Source organism: Toxorhynchites rutilus, chromosome 1 (genome assembly GCF_029784135.1).
Source record: "Toxorhynchites rutilus septentrionalis strain SRP chromosome 1, ASM2978413v1, whole genome shotgun sequence".
Classification (NCBI taxonomy): Eukaryota; Metazoa; Arthropoda; class Insecta; order Diptera; family Culicidae; genus Toxorhynchites; species Toxorhynchites rutilus.
Genome location: NC_073744.1, coordinates 171,306,966 through 171,331,585, shown reverse-complemented (window position 1 = coordinate 171,331,585; position 24,620 = coordinate 171,306,966). Strand labels below are relative to the sequence as shown.

Below are 24,620 nucleotides of genomic sequence, written 5' to 3'. Positions count from 1 at the left end.
GTGAGCATAACGCGAGCATCTTTTGTGCTGTGAAAAGATGGCGGATTTTGGCAAACTTCCGTTTGCAAAATTGAACAACCAGAACTGGTCGAGCTGGAAATTCCGCATGGAAATGTTGTTGATGCGAGAAGAAATCTGGTATGTGATCGCGGATGCCAAACCGATACCGGTGACGGTGCAGTGGAAGAAAGATGAGCAAAAGGCTTGATCGACCATCGGGCTGTGTATAGAGGACAGCCAGTTTAGCCTGGTGAAAAATGCGTACGACGCGAAAGAATTTTGGGAGTTTTTGCGTGCGTATCTCGAAAAATCAACGATGACTTTTCGCGTTTCGTTGTTAAAGAAAATGTGTTCGTTAAATTTGTCCGAATGTGGTGATTTGGAAGAGCATCTTCTGGTAATCGAAGAACTTTTCGATAGGCTGACGACCGCGGGGCAAGAGCTGCAAGAATCATCAAAAATTGCGATGATCCTCCGAAGTTTACCTGACTCCTATAGTGGTCTGGTGTCGGCTCTGGAAGGCCGGCCGGTTGTCGATTTAACCATGCAGTAGGTAAAGTCGAAGTTGGTCAACGAGTATGAGCGAAGAAAAGAAAAGAGTGGTTCGAGAGGTGACATCAACGCGATGGAAAGTGCAACGAATCAAGGGAAGCAGAGTAGTGCCTCGAAAATACTTCCATTGTGGCAAACCGGGTCATTTTCAGCAAGATTGTCGGTTGCTATCAAAGCAGAAGAAAGATGTCGAAGAACAGAAAGGTTCCGAAGTGCGAAATGCGAATGCAAAGCAAGTCAAAAATAACTGCAGTGGTGTGTGTTTCATGCTGAGAAATGAGCCAAGCGGTGCATGGTTTATTGACAGTGGAGCAAGCTGTCACATGACTTGCGATGAAATTTTGACGTAGGACTACGTTTTTCATTTCTATACCGAGGTGTAAAATCAAAGTTTCGAAAACGAAAGCGTTACGCTGGAGACCGAGATTTTGAACGTTAATAGCTCCCAAACAACTGAACGAAATGGTATGACAAACTCCTCATTCGAAAGCCGAAATGTCTACGCGTTATATACTTGTTACTTTTTGATCCAAAAACTTGTTTCAATAGCCTTAAAATTGCTTTCAAAACAGGAAATCGGCATTGCAAAATAGATATAAGCAGCGGGTACTTTTGTACTCGTTTGCGTTTTTGCAAATCGGAATGTGTTTTTCTAACACAGATTCCGAAACCAATAAGTTTGGAAAATCGGCATTTCAGATTTCGGCAGTACTTTTTATACCCCCATGCATTTTTACACTCCGGAATGCGTTTTACTAACACGGTCTACAAAAGCGGGTACAAATGCAACGCTTTGGCTCGGTTATTCAAGACTGCATGTCCCTTCATGTCGCCAGCTCACTGAACTTCTACGCATACCGTTTGATGATTAGGCATAATGTTGATAACTATTTGCTGCGATAACCACTACCATAATGCATGAATTGACCTAAATTGGGATTTGTTTGCAATTGAATTCGTGAATTGTTTCATTCATTCATTATTTTAATGAATAATTTAATCAACAGCTTTGCCCAGCGGCGATATCGTACCCAACGAGGAGCATTCGATGTGTGATTATTGCTAATTGAAAAAACACAAGTGATTACTAAGCCCACGGCAGTCCTACGTCAACCTTGCGGTTATATCATAGGTATAACCCATCCATAGTTTTTTTTCTCGAAGCTCACGAAGAAAGTCCTAGGTCCTAGTGTCTTTCTGACCGATGGCGATGTGGCGAAAACTGCCGGATATCGTGAAGGTACAGTGCTCGGAATTAACGGAGATGGTGAAGTGATCGACGTCAAACTTGTTGACGTCCTGTATGTGCCGTCGTTGACAAGCGGTCTTATATCCGTGGATAAGTTAACTGCGAAAGGTTTTACTGCCATTTTCAAGGAGGATGGTTGTGAAATCCGTGACGCTGCTGGTACGGTGGCGATCGTAGGTGAACGGTCCGGCTGCCGGTACAAACTGAAGTTAGCGGAGCTGTCGAGAAAGCTGAGAGTAAGACACATAACCGTAATTGCCAGCATTAATGGCACCGACGTTTCGGGCATAGGGATCCTGCAGTAATTGGAAGAATTCGTGACGAGAAACTCGGTATAGGTATGAATGTTGTCGATTGTGGTATCCGAGAATGTTGTGAGTCGTGTCTGGAAGTGAAACTCGCTCGGAATCCGACACCAAAGGCAGCAGAGAAAAAGTCAAAGCAGGTACTGGATCTGGTACACACCGACTTGTGTGGACCAATGCGGATGTCAACGCCTGGTGGTAAGCGATTTTTGATGACGATGATCGATGACTTCAGTCGCTTTACAGTCCTTTATTTGCTCGCGAAGAAGTCGGATGCATCGGAGAAGATAAAGGAGTATGTTCGATACGTAGAAAATCTGTTCGACAAAAAGCCACGTATTATTCGCTCGGATGGTGGAGGCGAGTATGCCAACAAAGAGTTGCGGGATATTTTCTCGCAGGAGGGAATTCAGGCACAATATTCCACAGCGTACACACCGCAGCAAAACGGTGTAGCCGAGCGGAAGAATCGGTCGCTACAGGAAATGGCGACGACGATGCTTCTTGATGCAGACATGGACAAGCGATATTGGGGTGAAGTTATAGTAACGGCTGCTTATTTTGCAGAACCGTCTTCCGTCACGATCGATCGACAAGACTCCGTATGAGAAGTGGTATGTGGAGGCAACCAGTACTTAGTCATTTGAAAGTCTATGGTTGTCCTGCTTATGTTCATATCTCCGACGTTTAACGAGGAAAGTTTGACAGTAAGGCGAGCAAGTTGCGGTTCATCGGTTACTCTGACGTGCATAAGGGTTCCCGTTTTGTTCAAACATTGACTAACAAGATAACAATAAGCCGCGACGCAAAGTTTTTGGAGATTGGCGATGAATCATCTAGCAGATCTGATTCACAAGCGACATCTAAAGAAGAAGTACCTAGCAGTTATGTTGAGTTGCCTCTTCCAGAGGTTATTGCGAGAAAGCAAGCAGCAGAAGAAGAATTTGCCGAAACTGGTGCTGAAGGAGAACCGTTGGATGAAGACATCAACGAGGAAGGCGAAGAAGATGAAGTGAGTGTAGAATTTAAAAGTGTTAATCGTCAAAGCCGTCGTACCCGTGGTGTGTTACCGAATCGTTTGCCGGATTATGTGGTAGGTGTTGTAACGCAGAAAACCGAGGATCCAATGCCGTTTCAGCAAGCAGTGTCTAATTCAGCTCGAGTTTCGTGGAAGGCCGCGATGGATAGCGAAATTCAATCGCAAAAAAAAAGGAACGGAACGTGGGACTTGATGTCACTTCCGAAAGGCAAAAAGATTTCGTAAAGCATCAACAGTTTGCAGAAAGGTTGGGATTGGTGAAATCGACCGTAGGTTTTGGCGAGGATTAATCGTTGAGGAGGAGTGAAGGGATATTCAATGTATTACCCCTCACCAAGTTTATTGAATAACAAATGGCCCTTCCGGCAGCACTCTATATATTGATGTAAATATAAATTCAAATAGCAACCATTTTTGTATCGACACACATTAAAAAGTAAATCTGTTCTTCCGTGAAGCACCGCGTGTTATTATTCATCCTTCCAAAGCAAATACGTGTTAATCCATTTGCGCTCTGTGAAAACTCTGTCCGCCCACAGGCATGACCTAGGATCGAAGTAGTGATTTCGTCTTAACCCTGCTCAACATGTGATTCTGATTTGCAACCATTCCTGGAGGCTACAGCGACTAAATTTGTCTTGTGTCAATTTTTTTTCCGTACCAAACAACAATGATGGCTGGCTCGAGCAACTTCAGCAAACACTAATTTAGAAGTTGCCACGGTTTATCCGGTTTATAATTACTATTTTTTTTACCACAGCTTGAATACATTGAAAGTTTGTATTATTCCTGCACATGGCTGCCAATTAGACAGCGAACCTTTTTCTCTGATAAAAAAAACTATTTCCGTCACTATCGCCGGAGGTATCGTTGCCAGCCGCCGACTCATATGTGCAGGGGAACCTGAATTTTATTCCTTCTTCTGCCCCGGCTGCTCCCGTCGCTCTATCGCTGTGGTCAAATGTTGAAGCATCCTTTCCGTTTGGTGGCTACTAGTAGAACCAGCCATTGCAGTGAAAAACTTCACCAGCCTTCTCCACTTTCGGTATGTGCGCGCTGGCCTTCGCTTTCAATGGCACGTAACGACGTTTGACCGTATTCCTGCCGCCACCAGTAGTGGTGCGAGTGGCCCCTCCAGATAGATTCGTTTTTTTTTCGTTTCAACTTTTCCACCGGAGGAAACTTTCCTGGACACATCACCACATGCCGCACATACGTATGTATGCAACAGAGCGAGGAAGGAGGAAACGGTCGAGTGCTAACCAAACAAACAGTGTGGCACCTCCAGAACGCCGTCCGCATGCAAATGAAGCGTACACACCAGCCGGAAATGGGCAGTCATGGCTAGCGCCGGTAGCGACCAGTACTGACCGGTGGCCAGTGGAATTATCCTGCCGCATGGCACTAGAGCGTGGGAGTGGACGGCGGTGGTGGATGATGGTGGTGCAGGAGGGGAGTGAGATCGTATGACGCCACCGCATAAAGGCTAATCGAGCGATGCTTGCCAGAAAGACCAGAAAGCTCGGCAGAAGTTGGTAGGAGTCAATTAAAGTTGTTCCATATATGAAAAGGATGTTTGTGTGTTTGTGTATAGGTTTTTTTTCGGTGAATAGATATGGAAAAGTTATTTCTGAATGTTGTTTTTCCCTGTTACGTGATTCTCGCCGAGTTGGAGTTGGAGTGCAGTTGAGTTTAAGTACTGGGTATTACAGTCCTCGGAGAATCATGAAATCATGTTTTGAATATATCTCAAAAGAATTGTTTTCAGTCGAATAATAGCGAAGATTGAGAGATAAAGTGTAAATCGCTAGCTTGGTTTCACTCATATTTGCGTGAAACATCTGCGAGGTCTGTTCGAAAAGTATCGAAAAAAGACTTTCTAATTTACGCGGGTTGCGTATAATCGATTCTAGATTTTTTTTGTGGCATTATGTTGGTACTCATGTCTCTCACAAATACGGCTATTTTGAATGTTCAGTTAATTTTTGACAACTGCTTTCCTTACACGTTTTTTGGATCATCTTCGATTTTCGCCTATTGCCTATCTCTAGAGAAATTGCTTCGTAGTGCTAAAGCAAAATCGGTTACGGCTATGGAAATGCTTAATGGAATGGGATGGAGTGGACCGCTCTATCCACAAGAGCTGTTCTAAAAGTATCACGATTTTTGTATACCCACGGATTTCTTATATTCGAATTCAGACGAGCTCGGGCTTCCGGCACGCTTTGCGTCGTTTACATCTTTACGACCCTCCGAGAACATTTTTTCGAACTCCGATGAACGTTGTTTCGCTCCAAGGTAGGTTCACCAGATGTCACAATCAACATTCGGAATGTGTCCGGGCACTTAATTTTGTTTTTCACACAAAATTTTATACAGATTCTATGATCCATTATTGCAATAGGCAAAAATCGAAGATGAACCAAAACATGTGTAAGAAACGCAGTTGTCAAAAATTACATTCAAAATAGCCGTACTTGTCAGGACATGTAAAACATGAGTACCAACATAATGCCACAAAAAAATCTCGAATCGAATATACGCAACCCGCGTAAATTCGGAAGTCGCGATACTTTTTGAAACTTGAATTGTTTGGTTATGTGCATGCAAAATGATGCCCTTAGATATGAAGAACTTGGCATTTTGAAGCTTCATTTAAGTGCCATGAAATTTTCATGAAAATTTTCCTCTATACAGGTCGGACTCGATTATGTATAGTCGATCATTTTTTTTCAACAGTTATTTTCAAATCCTATACATAATCGAATCTCGAGAAAACAATTTTTTCATTAATGTAAGAATGTCAAACATTAATAGAAAAATGGCTTTCTTGTGATTCGATTATGTATTGGAATCGAAAATTAACGTTGAAAGTGAAATTGCGATAATATACAGGGTTTTCCAATTTTAAATTCCGAAAGTAAATTGAAATAAAACACACTTAGAATTCAAATTTCGATGAAACTTTTATTTCAAATTAAAGTTTGGTTTATGCCATTATGTGTGAAATACAACATCATTCAAATGTCCACCTAGGGCTTCCTCGCACACCTTGATCAAAAACAGGTAATTTTCGATAACTTTTCGGCACATATGGGACGGTATCTCGGTCATAACTTCACGAATGTTGTCTTTCAAATGTTCAAGAGTTTGCGGAGAGTTGGCATAGACACAGTCTTTCGCATAACCCCACAAAAAAAAGTCTAGTGGGTTCAAATCGCATGATCTGGACGGCCAATTGGCATCACCAAAACGCGAAATTATGCGTCCCTCAAATTTCGTTCGCAATATGGCCATGTTCGGTCGTGTTGTGTGGCACGTGGCGCCGTCCTGCTGAAACCACATGTCATCCTTATCCATATCTTCAATTTGTGGCAAAAAAATCGGTTAACATGCGGCCATAGCGCTCACCACTTACAGTTACCGTCTCACCGTGACTCCACCAGACCATAATGCGCACCAAACAGTGACTTTTGGCGGATGCAATGGCCTCTCAACAATCACGTGTGGATTTTCTGAGCTCCATATACGGAAATTTTGGGTGTTCACATAGCCTTCTTCTTCTTCTTCTTCTTCAATGGCACTAACGTTCCTAGAGGAACTTCGCCGTCTCAACGTAGTATTACTTGCGTCATTTTTATTTGTACTTAGTTGAGATTTCTATGCCAAATAACACGCCTTGAATGCATTCTGAGTGGCAAGCTCTAGAATACGCGTGATCACAGTGCAAGTCGGAGGAAATTTCTTTGACGAAAAAAAAGTCGGGTGGGTAATGTCGGGGACATAACCGGAGTGACGTAGGACTATACAAAGGGGACAGCTTTTGTTAAATATATATTTTAAATATATTGTTTTATTTCCTTCTCCTACGTGAATACCTACCTATCTACCTGAAAAATGGATTAGTTTACTGTTTACTCTTTATGAATATGTTGATGGTTCTGAAAAGAACCTTTGGTGTTGTGTTTTTGTTATCACTCGATATTCCCATCTTGTTCGGTTAAACCTTCCTGTTTAGCTATTGCGTTTGCCACTCGCCACAGCTTTCACAGTGGGAAAATTTATTCCCATCCAGCTTGTGACATATTGTTCAGTAAATTACATTTAATGCGACGTGCCGGAGAAACACTTTGCCACTCACTGAAACTAATTGTTGCCTTGATGAGCGCCGAACCGAAGCTGCTCTGTTCTTGATGCGGGTTTTCTGATTGTCGTGAGCAGCTTTGCAAGCCAACTCGAGCACTCCGACGACCGAAACTCTATAATCGCTGTTAGGTATACTGGTGCTCCGGCACCAATCCGTTCGGCCTAGTTACCCTTGCGGAGCAATCAGTGAATGCGACCAACAGGGAACTGGAGACCTGCACGGTTCGAGTGAGACTTTGCCTTTCCTTAACTTGTCCTCCTTTGTTACGTCCACGATGCCGATGCCGTACAACCACACGGGTTTACGGTTTGAAAGAAAATAAGATATTTTTTTGGGGTCCGCGTGTTTTATGCTCTAGCGGTACACACTCACAGGATAGAGACAAATCGGCAGACTCAGCCAGAGAGGCGAGTCCAACGAGACGAACGAATGAGCGTTAAAAGGGAGCGATTGCAAAAAATACATTTATTACGATTTGTTCGCTCGTTGGATTCACATGCAGGCTAAAAAGGGTCCTTTTCAGGATCACAAAATTATCTTCAATCTAAAGAGTTTATTGTTTTGTTATCACTCGATATCCCCATCTTGTTCGGCTAAACCTTCCTGTTAAGCGATTTGTTGCCACTCGCCACAGCTTTCACAGTTGGAAAATTTCTTCCCATCCAGCTTTGTGACATGTTGTACAGTAAATTACATTCAATGCGACGTGCCGAAGCGCCACTCAGTGTCGCATTGGAGGCGATTTTAACCTGTAATGGAACATTTGCGATGACAGTGGACAGTGTCGACTTTCAATGTGGGGTCATAATTTGGATCTCTATGTACACAAATGTCCAACTAAATAAGTCGCATTATATGTCCGTCCAATTAGCTAAATGTCGAACTAATTGTAAATTACTGTACTTTCAATCTGGAAACAATTTAAGAATTGGTGAAAATTGAATAATCAGGAAAGTCCCCAACTATCAATAAGCTCAGAACAACTGCCAAATTCACATACTCGTCAGATCCTGGCAAACAAATTAAGAAAAAATCAATTTGTGTTTTATTATTATTTTGGATAATGTTTTAGAAAGCATTGAACTGTATTCCCTAAACTTTTTTTTTGGAAGGTTTAATGGCCCTGAAAAGCGCCTTGTTTTATGGAATGGTTCCAATTTAGAAAACTTTGTACTCGTGGTTTTGAAAAAAAACCATTTCGAACGCCCTCGATGCCGCCTTGTTCTGGATTTGCCACCAAAGCAGTTTGTATAAAGAACAAACTTTTTTCTTCTGCTACCTGATGCCGTTTTGCGATTGCGTTTGCCACTCGCCACTCGCTGCAACTGCCTCTTGTCTTGATGTCCACCGAACCGAATGTGTTCTGTTCCGAATGCGGGTTTTCTTATCGTCGCGAGCAGCTTTGCCAGCTAACTCGATCACTTCGGCGGCCGAAACTTTATAACGCCGACTAGGTGGACTGGTGCACTGGTACTAACGCGCTTGGCTTAGCTACCCTTGCGGGGAACTCCACACCAACACGGTTCGAGCGGGATTTTGCCTTTCCCTTCATTTTTCCTCCTTTGTTATGTCCAGACATGGCTGCTTGGGTTGGTTTGTTGATGTGTTGTGATGCGAACCGATGTGGTGTACGGTTTGAATGAGAATGATCGTTGCGGCAGCGGAGCGGGGATTTTTAAGCTGACTGGCTGGCTCGAGAATTACGCATGTGTGAGACTGCGACCAATGTTTCGTTCATTTTTTTCTTTTTCCTTTCCAATCGTGCTTCATTCTATTTCGCTGCTGCTCTGGTTGCCCGTTTTGGTCGGTACGATTTGAGGAGCACAAAATGGACCAATCAAAAATGGGCACATAGTGCATTTTGACAATGCTTGATATTTCACAATTATTTAATTATTTATCTCAAGAAAAATGAAATGTTATTCGTTATGATAGATGCGTAGATATATTTCCTATCAATTGATGCAAAAACCTTTGCGATCTATTGAGAAATGCTCGAGTAATAAGCGTTCCAAATCTTGCATTTTTTCCTACTTGTTCAGTGCCTAGATTTCCATTTCACCCCCTATATCTTCCGGTTAGACGTAGTCCTACGTCAAAAAGCACATTTCGAGCTTTCGTGTTCACATAGCCACGGAGCTCGAAATGTGCCTCATCGCTGAAGAAAATTTGATGCGAAAATTCAGCATTTTGCTGCTGTTGTTCGTTCACCCAATCGACGAATGCCCGACGCATTCCATGGTCACCACGCTCTAATTTTTGTACCAGTTGGACTTTATATGGATGTAGGTGCAAGTCCAAATGCAAAATTCGCCACAATGATGTGTTTGACAAGCCCAATTGCTGAGCACGCCGTGGAATCGAAACATTCGGGTCATCCTCCACACTGGCAGCAACAGCGGCAATATTTTCGGCCGAACGCACATTACGATGATGCACAGGTTTCACAATATCCGCTACGGATCCAGTTTGTTCGAATTTACGCACTACATTAGCGATTGTGTGCTCTGTAGGCCGTCCATGACGACCAAAATTCGTCCGTAATGCTCGAAAAACATTTGCCGGTTTTTCATCATTTTTGACGTGGGACTACGTCTAACCGGAATATATGGAGGGTAAAATGAAAACCTAAACACAGAACATGCAGGAAAAAATGAAAGATTTCGAATGCTTATAGCTCGAACATTTCGTACTGGATAGGAGAGATGTTTGCATCACTTGATAGGCAATATTTCTACGCATCTATCGCAACTAACAAAATGTTGTTTTTCATTAGATAAACAATTGAATAACTGTAAAATATTAGGCGTTATCTAAACGCCCTAACTGCATCGTTTTGATTGGCCCGATTTACGGTTTCCCTAACACAGCCATCAAAACCAAGCAGCCTTGGGGAAATCGGCATTGCAAATACATGAAAGTAGGGGGACTTTTGTTCTCATCGAAAAATGTTCCCTAACACAGACTTTAAAACCAAGCAGCGAAATCGGCATTGCAAACACACGAAAGAGCCTAGAGGCGAGTGAACTGAAAAGTTTAAACCCTCTTAAAGCCAAAAAGAAGAAAAAGAACACACGAAAGTAGGGGGAGCTTTTGTTCCCACCGAAATGTGTTCCCTAATAGAGATTTCTAAACCAAGGTGCCTGGAGAAATCGGTATTTCAAATTCATGCAAGTCGGGGGTATTTTTGTTCCGACTGGAATGTGTTAACCTAACACAGACTTCAAATCCATGAAGCGTGGGGAAATCGGCATTGCGAATTCATACAAATCGGGCGTATTTTTGTTCCGATTGAAATGTGTTTCCCTAACACAGACTTCAAAACCGAGGTTTCTGGGGAAATCGGCTCTGCAAATAAATGCAAACTGCGAGTACTTTTGTCCTCGCTTGCCTTTGTGCAGAGTGGAATATGTCTGTCCTAACATGATCTTCTAAACTTAGGAACCTGGGAAAATCGTGCAGCCACTAGAAGCGAATGAACTTCCCAGTTTCAAGCAAATTCGAGATTCGAGAAGTATGTACACTTTTGGGATGTAAACTTCAGAGGGGAATGTAAAATAAAATAATCGTTTGATAATTTTTTTTGTCTTTATTGGAAAGATTTTCAGCCTTAGGCTGGTTCATCAAACGTTTGATAATTCTTCCGTACATATATTTTGTTCTAGTCATCATACCAAACGTAAAAGGTCCGTCATTAAATTTACTTGTAACGAAGAACAATCAATCACAATAAATGAATTGACTTTACACGGCATTTGTTCATTTTTTTCACTCACAGAGCAAATATATTGAACTCAATTGAATTTGGAAACTGTTACATTCAATCAAGAATTTAATTAATACAAACGAATGATTGCTAAGCTAAGGTAGTTCCACGTGAACCTTGCGGTTATATCATAGATATAACCCACTCATTTTTTTATAGTATAATTTAACAAAATTAACACGTTGTGCGATGCTAAAACGATCTATATTGTAAAATGGCAGACATTCAACTAACGATATGACGCTTTGGTTGACATCTATGTCAAACGGTTGTCAGCGCAGGGCTGTATACTTTCGGAAGCCCGAAATGGAAAACCCTGTATAATCGAGTCCGATCTGTACTAGAAAACAATTAGAAAGTGTGGTGTCAGCGGGAATACTAACAAAATGTATGTGTTTAATTGATAAAAACTACTAGGGGAGGGTTATATCTGTGGTATAACCGCAAGGTTGACGTAGGACTACCGTTGGTTTAGTGGTTCATAAATTTATAAATTTATTTCATCATCTTTGATCAGAGATCACGCAGACTATTTAGACATCCTTATTCCTATTTTTAAAAACGAGTCTACTTATGTTGAAATCAAAAATATCGTGCACATCATTAAAAATCCTACAATATCTATCTAGCGGATTGTTATATCCGTATGTAGTACGGTGGGCTTGAACTCTGAGAAAGGAAGTGCTTCGGAATTGGCTGCTAGGAACGTGAACATCTATGCTTTGCAGTACGCTACCGCAGTCGATGTTGTTGCTGAGTACGTCGTAGATGAACAGTCTCTGCAGGAAACTGCGCCGGCTCGACAGAGTTTGAAGTCCGAACGGCGAACGACAGAGTTTGAAGTGGAACGTTTATTGGATTTTTTCGATACGCGTTACGTGGACACTATGATACGGAGCCCAGATTTGCACTCCATACTCTGGCACACTGCGAACCAGAAAACAGTACAGTGACTTCATGGCGGGTACGTCGTCAAATTGCGCTGTATTTCTTCCTAGGAAACCAAGCATGGAGTTTACTTCAGTGACTGTCATCGATATGTGCTCGTTGAATTTCAATTTCCTGTCTCAAAGAAGTCCAAGGTCCTTGATAGAGCTTACTCTCACAAGCGGTGATTCATTCATCGAATACTCAAACGTGACCGGTGTTCGACTTCGGCTGAAGGTGATAATCTAGCATTTGGCTGGGTTTGCCCCCAGCCAAATGCCAAATGCCGTTCATTGTACACCACGATGACAGGCGTTCAATAAAAGCTTTCAGAGCAAGGCAATCAATCGTCGTCTTGATAATGCGATAGAGTTTTTAATCATCTGCATACAAGAGCTTGCAGCAGCTTAGGTGATCGCATCGTTTATAGAAAGAATGAAGTTGAGAGGTCCAAGGTGACTACCCTGAGGAACCCCGGACGGTAGGTGAAATGCATTGGATGTAGCATCGTGAACCTTGACGAAAGCTTTCTTGGCCGAAAGGTACGGTTCTATCCAGTGAACAATCCACGAAGGAAGACCGAGGCGGCTCAGAACATGTGAACTTTGTCAAACGTCTTGGAGAAGTCGATATACACGTCGATATCAACTTGTCGACGCTTCTCGATGGCACCAACCAGAGTGTTAATGAAGGTCATCAGATTGGTGGAGCGTTTCTTCGTAAGCCCGTGCTGAAATTCAGAGATTAACGATCGGACTGCAGTGTACAGCTTATCGTACTGCAGTCTTCCTAGGACTTTCGACAAACAATCCAGTATCGAGATTGGACGGTAGTTTTCCACGCTGTGAATGTTTCCAGATTTGAAAATCCGGTTTATGGATATGGATCCCATGACTCAGGAAAGACGCAGTCTAGAATCAATCGATTGAAGATAAACTTCAATGATCAATGATGCAGCACAATTCCTAATGAAGGAAGGTGGAATTCGAATCGGACCAGGACCTTTTGAGGCGTCAACAGAACAGAGGGCTTTGAGAATATCGTCGTGGCTGAAAGTGACTTACTGCAGACGAATATCGAAACTATGCAAGTTATCGATGTATTGCTGCGGAGTTGGAGCCTGATCGACTTCGTGAACGGTTCGGAAGAATTCCGCGAAGAGGCTGACTACAGTATGTAACGTCCACTGGAATACGAGTTGAGCCTTTCTGGGAATTTACGAAATTCCAGAAAGATGATGGATTTATGTTGAAACTTATTTCACAACTGCTCTGCTGCTTTATTTGGCTACGATGTTTTCGGGTTCTGTGCAATGGTTTTCGATGGTTCTTTTTGTTGCTTACCACAGTATGACATTAGAAGCTTTGATTTCCTTTGGCAGCAGCTGCTGTTTTCTTCTCTCCGGTAGCAGCGGAAGATTATTCGCCAGCAGCGATGACATTGTTCGGTTTCTTCTCGACGGCTATCTTCTCGCTCGATGCTCGACGCCCGCCGGCAATCGATGCTGATTCGATATTACTACCAAACGGAAAGAGTTGTATGAGTCGTTGGATTTTTTTGGCCTCAGGGGGCTTTTGAACGAACCCGACGCACCAATGCCGTTTTATTTACACAAAACGTTGTTTCTTCAGCGTCTTGATTGCGACTATGATCTTGTCGATCACCAGTTAATGATTGGCTGCTTTTTTCGGCTCTTCTGAGCACCCTCACGGTTCGAACCATACTGAATGCTCCTCGCTACTAAACCACCGCTTTTATATAGTTCTTGTTGGCTAATGAACCAATAAGGGGTGGGACTGGCGTTGGAAATTTGGAACTAATTACCCATCTTTACGTAGTATTGGGATACCGAATAATTCGAAAAAAAACTTTTAATATTGGAACACTTCGAATTTCAACTGGGGGTGTATATTCTTCTCGCTCGACGCTCGTCGGCAATCGATGCCACCTCGATTGTCATATTTTGGTTGATGTTTTAGGCATAAGAAAAGTAGCAGCACAACTAGTGCCAAACGGGCATTTCTTCTCAATTTTCATCGCAATAAAGTGGCTGAAGACATGCTTGAACGATCAAATTCTGATCCCACTTTCATCCAACACATAATTACAGCCGACGAGACATCGGTGTACGAGTGTGACATGCAAACGAGTCAAAAATTGAATCGTTTGTTTGAAAAAAAAACCCATGAGTCCATGTTTCTAAATATCACCATGCGCAACGCTGCGATAGATATGCAATTTCATTCATTATTTACATTTGATTTCCTAAGAAGCATGCACAAATCAACATAATCGGATTGCCTTCTGATTGGAAGGCAGGACAACAAATTACAAAGCGGAAACATACAAAGGTATACAAAAGGAGATGCAAATCATCTCTCGGAAAACACAAGCTGAAAACTTTAATTGATCTTGTAAGTCAACACGTTTTGTCGACTCCCGTAAAAGTATCCCATCGTCGAGAACATTACGAGAAACAAGTATTTCGTTGGAAAGCAGTGGCCGGAAAAAAATCCGAATGATAAAAAAATCCACTTCAAGTTTTCACAGTTCTTCTAGCCAGTCATCTGTCCAGACAACGACCAAGACGTTTCGACGAGAATATTGATGCCGTTCGAGCCAGTGTTGCAGAGACTCCATCGACATCAGGTCGCCATCGTTCGCAATGATAACCGATTTTTTATTGCCATTTGTTCGTGAAAATGAATTGGACAATTACTGGTTCCAACAGGACGGCGCTACAAGCCATACAGCGGCTGCCACGACCAAATTATTGCGCGAAATGTTCCCCGGAAGATTAATATCGAAAAACGGCGATTATGACTGACCACCGAGATCACCTGATTTGACGCCTCCTGACTTTTTTTTATGGGGATATTTAAAATCCAAGGTATACACTGGTAAACCAAGGACCCTGGCTGCGCTGAAAGACAATATCCGACAAGAAATTGCTGCCATATCGGCCGAAACATTGGGCAAAGTGATGGAAAATGCCGAAAAAGGGCACATTTTGCGGTCAAGGCCAGAGGCGGTCATTTACGAGATATCATAATCAAAAAGAAGTTAGAACAAATCTCCTTGGACCAAAATAAATGAATTTCAAAACAAAAAAATTTTTTTAAAATTCCACTTCTTTACTTTGCTATTTCAAAACAAATCCTTCCACTTTAAATGGCCCACCCTGTATTTGACAGGATGGATGATGTGTGAGACAGCTTTTTTGTACTAAAAAAATACAAAGTATATCCTGCCGGTTTGCTCGGCTTCTTGTTCAATGAGTTAGATATGGAAAACTTGACGGCATATGCTTGACAACTTTTACTAACAGGAAGCAGTTCTGGTAAGGTAAGGTAAGTTGCAATTCATTCGAGCATGCATTTCACGTATTATCGATCATTTTCCAGACATAATCCATTTTTGTTTGCATATTTCCAGTGCTTAATCACGGTTGAATTACTTGTTAGAACTATTTCATCAACAGATAATTGTACACAACACTGTTATTGTGACAATTGGAGGAAAGGTTGCGACAAAAAGGCGAGTTCATTTCTGCTGAGTATTTTCGTAGCATACAAATACGAATAACTCCCCCAAATGGGAACTCAAAAGTGTCTGCATGGATGGCAATGCTTCTCCTGGAGCAAACTTGAATCTAGTGATGAGAAATTATACAGACATCATACACACGTACACAAACACACACTCAAACACCGGTGATATGTGCTACACAAATGCATAATTGGCAAATATTTTGCCAACTAACGGAAGGAGGCGAGTTTCCTCGCTGAACAAACAATAATATCATTTTCGTCGCTTCGCATACCCGACATAACTAGACACAAATCCCCCACACATACACACACGCACACATACCATACGGCCACACAGAGAGAAATTCTGCCATAAATGGGTTTGGGAGGGCCATAGAATACTATTCTCTTGGTCCAATCCGTACCCCACACAGTACCACTCTGTTCCAGCTGGGGAGCACACTCCGGAAGGCAAACAAGCGAGCAAAGCAACAGCAGCAGCAGCAGCAGCATATTCTCGTGCGACAAACGAAGCGTTGCGAAATCATATTATGCAGATGATATACCTAAATGCGATATGATGCTTCCAGTATCAACAACTATGACAAATAACAAGATATAAAGTATGGCGAAGAAAAACGAATGGACTGTATCCCCCTAGAGAAAGTGGGGGAGGTGCAGCAAATGCATCTATGCATGATATGCACACGGAAACATCCAGGGTGCATGTGAGAGGGGGTCTGTCGAGCGTATGCTCTATGGCCATTGATTATTTACTCTGTACATCTTGATATTGAAATAGTATTTTCCGTATGACTTCAGCTATCACCATACCGAAGAGGATGAATATTGAGCTGATGATAAATGAATCATTGATAAACAAATTTGGAGTCCGATTTCATACCTTCTCGGAGAATGCATGTTTTTTTTCATTATTGGCGCAAACAGCACGCTCAATTTGTAACGTAATTGAATTGGAATTCGCAAAGATTAATGTATTACCGATACGCAGGAGAAAAGAATTTGATACGCAAGCCAGATTTATTAAGATTTGCCATAGTTCGGTTTGCAATTAAACTACTGTTTTTTTGACGTAGGATTACGTCTTTCAGGAACATATTGGAGTACAAATTGAAAATCGAGAATCGAGCACATCGTGAAAATTGACCAAACGCTCATTGCTCACTCTTTTCATGATGTATTGATGAAATTTTCGCGTCAATCGATTTCGGTATTCCATAACAATTTTTTATATTGAAAAAAAAATATATGTCATGAAACTAACTATCGAACAATTGAAAAATCTCAACCCCTATCCTAACGGAAATACCCACTTCTGATTGGTCGTAATTGACGACACATGCGGCGGGTCCATAACAGAGACATCAAAACCAAGCTGCCTGGGGGAAATCGGCGTTGCAAATACATGGAAGTAGGGAGAACTTTTGCTCCCACCGAAATGTGTTCCCTAACAGAGACATCAAAACCAAGGTGCTCATGGGAAATCGGTCTTGCAAACATTTGCAAGTCGAGGTCATTTTTATATTGCAAGTAAGGTGAGTGATAGGATTAGTTCTAGCAAATAAAATTTAAATTTGGAACTTTAATGTTGGTTGCTTCGTGAAATTTCATATATCAATGACCGATCGAGTATTGTGAAAAAATTAGTACAAATGTAAGTGTGAAATTTTATAGGGTAGCAGTTGTATTAAAAATGACTTGATATATGAAATCATTTATCACAATTTTCGTGAATAAAAACCAAGTTGTGTTTCCGCTCGAGAACGGGTCGTTTAGTTTAAGCTGTCTGTTTTGTTGTGTTCATTTTCACCCAAGGAAAGGCGAGAAAAATTGGAAAAATGAAAAAAATATTAGAATTAGTGATTTTCCATATGCTCTACATATAGTATTAGTTATTGTTAGCCCAATTAAAATTCGCATTGGGCTGAATAAACAATAAGAAAGTAAAAATTATAAAAGAAAATTATTTTTTTCCATTTCAAATATATTTTCTGTATATTAAAGTAACATGTTTTTACTGATGAGAAAAATTGATAATTGTGTTCGGTATTGGTAATTATCTTATATTACATTGGAGAGTTTTTTTTGTTTGTTTCATCCATACATAACACAGAGGGCGGTTTTCATCATATTTCGTTCCACTTCGGTATCTTTTATCTGATACGCACCATCCAACGACTGTTTACCATCCTTCTGTCAACATTACTCGGTAAACAATGGTGGATTGAACAAACAATACCCAACAACAAAACAAAACGGCCCTTTTCAGGGCCACCAAATCATTATCAAAGAGTTATCCGTTAGGCTATCTGTTGAATTTGGATATGTTTGAAGAATTACATCGTTAAACTCTTTGATAATGATTTGGTGCCCCTGAAAAGGGCAATTTTGTTTGGTTATTGGGTATTGTTTGTTCACTCCACCAGTGTTCACCGAGTGATGATGACAGAAGTATGGTAAACAGTAGTCGGGTGATGCGTATAAGATAGAAGATGCCGAAGTGGAATAAGATAACACCTTACACTATATGTAGAGCATATGAGAAATCACTTTTTCAAATATTTCTTCACTTTTACAATTCTTCCTCGCCGCATGAACTCTCCTTGGGTGAAAATGAACACAACAAAACAGACAGCTTAAACCGAACAACCCGTTCTCGAGCGTTTATATTTATGAAAATTTAAATAAATCGATTAATATATCAAGTCATTTTTAACACAACTGCTACCATATACAATTTTACAATTACACTTGTGCTAATTTTTATCACAATACACGACCAGTCATTGATATGAAATTTCACGAAGCAACCAACATTAAAGTTCCAAATTTAAATTTTATTTGCTATAATTAATAGTATCACTCACCCTACTTGCTATATAAAAATGCCCCTGACTTGCAAATATTTGCAATGCCAATTTCCCTCGTGCACCTTGGTTTAGATGTCTCTGTTAGGGAACACATTTCGGTGGGACTGCTTCTACAAATCCAATGGTTTTAGTCCTTTCCAGGGCCACCAAAACCTTATAATATTATACGCAATATAATAATAATCGAAGGTGCCAAAAGCGAATTAATATTTATAATATTAGGTTGGGGAAAAAGCAATCCAGTATTTGAACTCAAACATCGATGTATGCATGTATGGTACATGGGAGAGAGCGAGAGGAACGAATTCGTTTTTGGGGAAGTCACTTCAAAATGCAATGAAGACAATTTGACTGAGAAGAATGAATAGATATAGTCGAGTCGGTAGAGGGAGATAGCGACTAAACGCCCGACTGACTGTTTAGTCGTTTTGGCGGAGAAACTGCGTGAAGAAGCCAAAACTTATTTCCGACTGAATACGGATATAGTCAGTTAGATAGCCAACTGACTATCCTCAGTTGACTACGACTATGCCGAGCCCTAGCTATTACAACCATTCTCCTTAGGGGCTTTGGACTCTATGCTCTGGTTCTCAATAGCTTCAGGTTCTTTTTCGGAGATGCTACTATAGAGATCCGTTATTTACAGGCGGAATTCACCTCACAGAAGTCTTTTTTTTTCTCAAAATATATAACGCTCATATGGCGTTAGCCTGACGGAGCCGGGGGTACAATATTTTGACAATATTTCTTATAAGCTATGTTAGTAATATGTAACCGATTACTTGCGGTTGGCTCGATGTTAGTATTACAATTTGTTGTCATAATGGGGATGTTGTAGTCTCCAATCATGGAACTTTCATTTACACATGCGCACGAAACTTCAATTCGTTTAAAGCCAGGCGTCAGTCTTCCGTGTTTCACATTGAACACTGGGTACGAGACGAACAGTGTTCTCCCTACTCACGCAGTTTTATGTTTGCAGACAAACATTATTTTTTGTACCCGTTGTTTAAGAATGTGTCATGTTTGTTTCCCATGATGTTCAAACATGATGTTCAGTTTCTCTCGCATTTTCATCCCAAGCAACAGCAGTGTGTAGAGTAAAAGAAGCGAATTAGACAGCACACCACCACCACTCAACACACGGTGTGTTGGTGCGTTGATATGAAAAGGGAAGGGAAGCATTTATCATGACAATGGTGCAGTCGCTTCCCCAGACTTCAATTGGTAACATGCACGCAAAAAAATCTCATAGAAACTTCTTTCTATTCAGAGAATGTTTTCTTTGCACGAAACCAAGGATTATATAATCAGACTTGCAAAATGTGCATGAACTCATAGCCTCTTAGTTCATGTAATTTTTGTAATGCGAACTAAATTTCAAGTTCGTTTCTGTGAAAAAGTATTCTACGAAGAAATATTTTAGGATGAATAATTTCTTTCCGTGCGTGAAAAGAAACGAAACGAAAGCAATGAATACTGCGACATCGGGTGATATGTTTGTACATGATGTTCGTGAATTATGAACATCGTGTTTGTTTACAATGTTTATGTTTGTGTATCATTGTTCGCGTTTGGGATAGACATTCAACACTAGCGTAAATCATGTTTGAATTCAAACAAAGACATGTAATTTTCACATCGGGTGGACATGTGTAAGTGTTTGTCGGAAGACTGCCAGGCCGGAACTTTTTTCAATGAGCGCAATGAGTTATTGAAATTTTTCAAATCCCACATGCTCAGATTGCATTATCGCTATCGGAATCATGGTAAGTAACTGCTCAATGACGCGAGAAATTGTGATTCGAAGAAATAACAATAATCTGGAATTCATCGTTGAAACACACCGTTAATACGGCTTTCCCAATGTTTTTTTTTTTTCAATGACATTAACGTCCCCAATGTTCGTTGCGTTAACTTTCTCATTTGGTTGAAATTTCTACGCTAAGCAGTACGCGTTGAATGTATTCTGAGTGCTAAGCTCTAAAATATGTGAGACTGACTGTCTGACAGGTACTTCATTTAATATGCACATCTTTAGTCATTTTAAATTAATATTTATGAACATGCGGATAGATGAGACGAAACAAACAAGAGAGTGGAGACGGCCAGGAAAATGTCATTCTACAATATCGTGAGCAGTACCAACAATCCATGTTCGACATGTACGCGAAGGTAGACAACAAACGACTGCGATTCACAATAAATAGGAGCTATGTGAGGAAGAACACATTTGCTTGCAAGACGCTATCATGAGCAAAGTTGACACAGCTTTCGCTATTGCCAGACCAAAACGCAATGCATTGTCATGACATTACAGCGAGTGTGTTTCATCAAAAAATGAAATCCGGTAGGATTCGGTCCCACCTATTGCTAAATGTATTCGGTTAAATGGAAGAAGCGAGGATTATCTGATACACACATTTTTAGTTTGGTTAGTCGACAAAATACGCCCTGAGGAAATATATAGTGTAATTTCTTCGGACATTCCAGATTCGTCTACTGTTCAAATTATACCCGTATACTGAAATCCGATTGAGTCAGAATTACCCGAGTGGGTCGCAATTTTGCATTCTGTAATATGTTCGACTCAGGTCGAATCGAGTTATGCAAATGTGACAACTTTGTCATGCAATTCAACATAGATTACATTGAGCTCCGTGTTCCCTTTCTGTGTAGCAAAAATGGTAATGAAAAAAAAAAATAAAAAAAAGCAACACATTCTCTGAAAGTTGGGAAAAATCTTGAACGAAAATTGCCTCTGATAATGATTTGATATCATGGATAAAGTTTTGCCGGAAATGCAAGGAACTTTATAGAAAAAAGTGAAATTAAACTCAGAATTATGTCTTCTAAGTATCAAAATGACATCGAGTAATAATTTTCACTCATATTTTAACAATTTAAGATTGCTTTCGGGTCTACTAATCTGACAGAGTGTAAATTACTCTACGAATACGGATGAATTATTTTGACTTTGTTTTGCGACAAGGCAACGTTGCCACTCTCGATCAATTTTATAGATCGTTAAAACATCCAAACACATTTACAATACATTAGTCATGTTTTATTTTACACAATTTTTTTTCTTCTTTTGTATCAATTTTGTATTTGTATTATGTGTCAACTCATATGAGTGACGTCAAAATGCAGAAGCACTCTCAACCAGACGGATAGAATACTATTGCGGTGTTCCATTCTTTCGGGCCTGCAGTTTGGGTTTGAAGTTGCGAACCAAATCGCACTGCGGTGTGCTTATTCACAATATAACGGGTCTTTCATTAAGGAATTGTCAGCTTTTTTCTAAAAATAAAACACAAATTTTTAAAGATATTGGGTTCAAATTTATACTGGTAGTAGTTCAACCAATTCAAGCAATGAAATTCGATTTCGGTCATACGACCACCACCGGCCCGTTTACAGCGATCGTTGGATCAAAGTTTCTACCACTCGGCCACATATTTGCGAATTTCGCATTGTGTATTGTCTCTTAGTTCTTCTAAAGTTGCTGGCTTGTTGGCATAGATCAGTGAGCATACATAGCCATAGAAAAATCCAATGGCGTCAAATCGCATGAACGAAGCGGCCAATCGACAGGTTCATTTCTCGAAATAATACGTTCACCAAACTTATCACTCCACAAGTATGAAACCACACTAAACGGTATTTATTTTGCGAATGCAATGGTATTTCTTGAACTGGGTTTGCATCTGACCAATAACGCATATTTTGCTTGTTTACAAATCCATTTAGTCAGAAATGAGCTGAAGATGATTTTGTGATAAATATCATCATTTTCTTCAAGATTCTCCAGTGCCCAATAGGAGAAGTTTCGGCGCTTCATATGGTCAACTGGCTTTTATTCTTGAGTCAATTTGACCACAGTGGGGTTTGGAAGATGCTCAATTCTTGAGAACACCGAGCATTTGTTTGACTTGGTTCATTCCGGATGGATTCACTTGCGGGTGCGATATTCTCGTTGGCACGGGAACATCCAACAGCGAAAACGTAGACTCAAATTTGGTCACTAAACTATGCACAACCTGCCGGCTGGGACGTTCGTTCGTGTACTTCACCATGATGAAAATGTTGATTTTGACTAACGTTTTGACATTGACAAATCATTAAAATGTTTGAAGGGATCATTTACACGAAGACACAAAACTGTCAAGTTGCTAATGAATAACCCTTTACTTCTATACAAAAAAACACTGTGTCAAATAATAAAATTTGTAACTATCAAAAGACCCACAAAAAGAACTTATCCTCTGGCAAGCAGCAATTGTTTCATTTCACCCCTCCGCAAGTCATCGCCACATAAAGTGGTCTTCATAATGCCGCACGAAGTTCGCCCGCAATTGATTCTTTACTTATGAAAGGCAATTTTGTCGACCGGCAGAACGAGGCGTCGGCTTTGACGTGTCCGCTATAATCGCCATAATCGGCGGCTCCAGCAGTGGTGCCTCAACCCGTGACTTAATCAGTGCCCCAGCGCGCCCTTACTGGTGGTGATCCAAATTTGTGCCGGTCATGGAAAACTGCAGCGTCGAGCCGTCGATTGGCAATCGATAGTGTGTTTACGATGATGAACGTTTTCCGATAAGGACGATAAGCTAAATTAGATAAGCGTGATTTGGTCGGAAATTGGCGTGCGCCTTTCTAAGAGGTTAGGGATTTTTACACGTCTTTCGGCTCGGGAATTGGGTTCAACTTTGGGAGAAAATCGCTTTAAGGTGGGAATTTTATTCGGAAAATAAGTATAAATTGGTTTTCGACTTGGTGAAATGCAGTCAGTTGTGAACCGCTTTCCCGCAGGCAACCAGTCTTTGAAACCCAGAAGCTAGAAGATGATGAAGATTATGGTGCGTTGATTTTCGTTCTCGAACTTTTTTTTAGCAAACGTTGTTTCGATTTCTTTTAGATTCTTTCCCTGGCAATTGTCGCCGTTGCCACTGGCGAAAAGGAACCGGATAACAATGCCAGCAAAAACACAGTGAAGCGCGGTTTGGACTTCGGACTGGGAGGACATAATCTTATTGGGTCGGATTATTGGAGCGGTTCTCCGAAATTGGTTGGAGCGCCTTGGATCCAGTGGGTTTCAGAAGTTTTCGATTCGTGAATTTGTGAATAACGTATACCTTTTTTTTTTGTAGGAATAGTGGTTGGAAGCATGGACCATCGCCGGCCGAAATAGCTGCTACCATTGCGGCTGCCAAGCAGGCATCCGCCCAGGTACTGATTGCCCAGCAACAGGTGCAAGCGGCGAAGGAACACGTCCTCAATCAACAGAAAATCGCCAACGAGAAAGAGGCAAGCGCGGCTTTTGCCTCGCAAAAGAGTGAAGCGGCTGCTGCGGTACAACGTTCGGAGGCAGCCGCTGCTGCCCAGGCAGTGGTTCTCGCCCAGCACCGTCTGGCGGCTGCTAAGGCCAATGTGGCCCACCATCAACGGGTCGCCGCCGCCAAGGAGTCTCTTGCTGCCCAAGCCATTCAAAATTCTGCCAAGGCAGCTGCCGTGGAAATTAACCGAGCTGGTAAGCTTCATTGGATCATTTGTGTACGCCCGGATTACATTAGTTACTCTTACAGAAAACGAAGCTGCTAAGCATTCCTCACACCATCGTTCGGATGCTGCATCATTGAATCACCACGTGATCGCTACCAAGGATGATGCATTCGCTCCCCTGACCTATGGAGGTAATCAGATATCCACGTCTCAGCTTTACCGGGCTCTGGCCGCTCCATGGAACGAACCGTCCCCACAGGGACCGTGGATGAATGGGTTCTCCACCGGTCAGGCTAAACCAGTTTGGGGATGAGTGAAGTCGCAAAATCATTTATAATTGTCACATTTAACTAATTCTCGCCTTGCAAAATATCAAACACAATCACGCTGAATGAAATATTGAGTTGGGAAAAAAAAGAAATCCATTATTTTACCGTGAATTTCAAGTCATTGTTTGGCAGAATCAGAATTATCCGGTTTGGGTCCGATATGCACCATTTAGTTTGAGATGCTATAAGGTACACCGGGGCAAGTTGAAACGATTTTTCGAAGTTCAATTTGAAAGTTAACTTATAAACTCAATAAATGGATATTTGTTGGCAGCACATACAAGGTATAACAGATCACTTTTGATAAAAAAATTGGGATTCACATTGGATGTTTCGAAAAATATCAATTTAGAAAATTTTTAGTTTTCATAGACATAAAA

The 24,620-nt window shown here is 41.2% G+C and overlaps 2 protein-coding genes across 2 annotated transcripts; one reads left to right on the top strand and one right to left on the bottom strand.

Annotated features, from left to right (window-relative positions):
- Positions 1-12,574: 12,574 nt before the first annotated feature.
- Positions 12,575-13,426, bottom strand: LOC129761590 (uncharacterized). Its single transcript, XM_055759325.1, has 2 exons — positions 13,329-13,426; positions 12,575-12,827 (listed from the first exon to the last, which is right to left on the bottom strand). The coding sequence occupies exons 1-2, from the start codon at positions 13,424-13,426 to the stop codon at positions 12,575-12,577; spliced, it is 351 nt and encodes a 116-aa protein (XP_055615300.1).
- A 9,248-nt stretch (positions 13,427-22,674) lies between these two features.
- LOC129763175 (uncharacterized) lies at positions 22,675-24,272 on the top strand. Its single transcript, XM_055761986.1, has 4 exons — positions 22,675-23,268; positions 23,328-23,497; positions 23,560-23,939; positions 23,995-24,272. The coding sequence occupies exons 1-4, from the start codon at positions 23,254-23,256 to the stop codon at positions 24,222-24,224; spliced, it is 795 nt and encodes a 264-aa protein (XP_055617961.1). The 5' UTR covers positions 22,675-23,253; the 3' UTR covers positions 24,225-24,272.
- Positions 24,273-24,620: the final 348 nt, after the last annotated feature.

Excerpts from the sequence above, each read along its gene's own strand:
- LOC129761590 (XM_055759325.1), bottom strand. The coding sequence starts at position 13,426 with ATGTCATCGCTGCTGGCGAATAATCTTCCGCTGCTACCGGAGAGAAGA. Across the intron at positions 12,828-13,328 it reads GCTTCTAATGTCATACTGTG|CGTGGAAAACTACCGTCCAA; the intron begins GTAAGCAACAAA and ends AAACATTCACAG.
- LOC129763175 (XM_055761986.1), top strand. Across the intron at positions 23,498-23,559 it reads GTTGGAGCGCCTTGGATCCA|GAATAGTGGTTGGAAGCATG; the intron begins GTGGGTTTCAGA and ends TTTTTTTTGTAG. Across the intron at positions 23,940-23,994 it reads CGTGGAAATTAACCGAGCTG|AAAACGAAGCTGCTAAGCAT; the intron begins GTAAGCTTCATT and ends TTACTCTTACAG.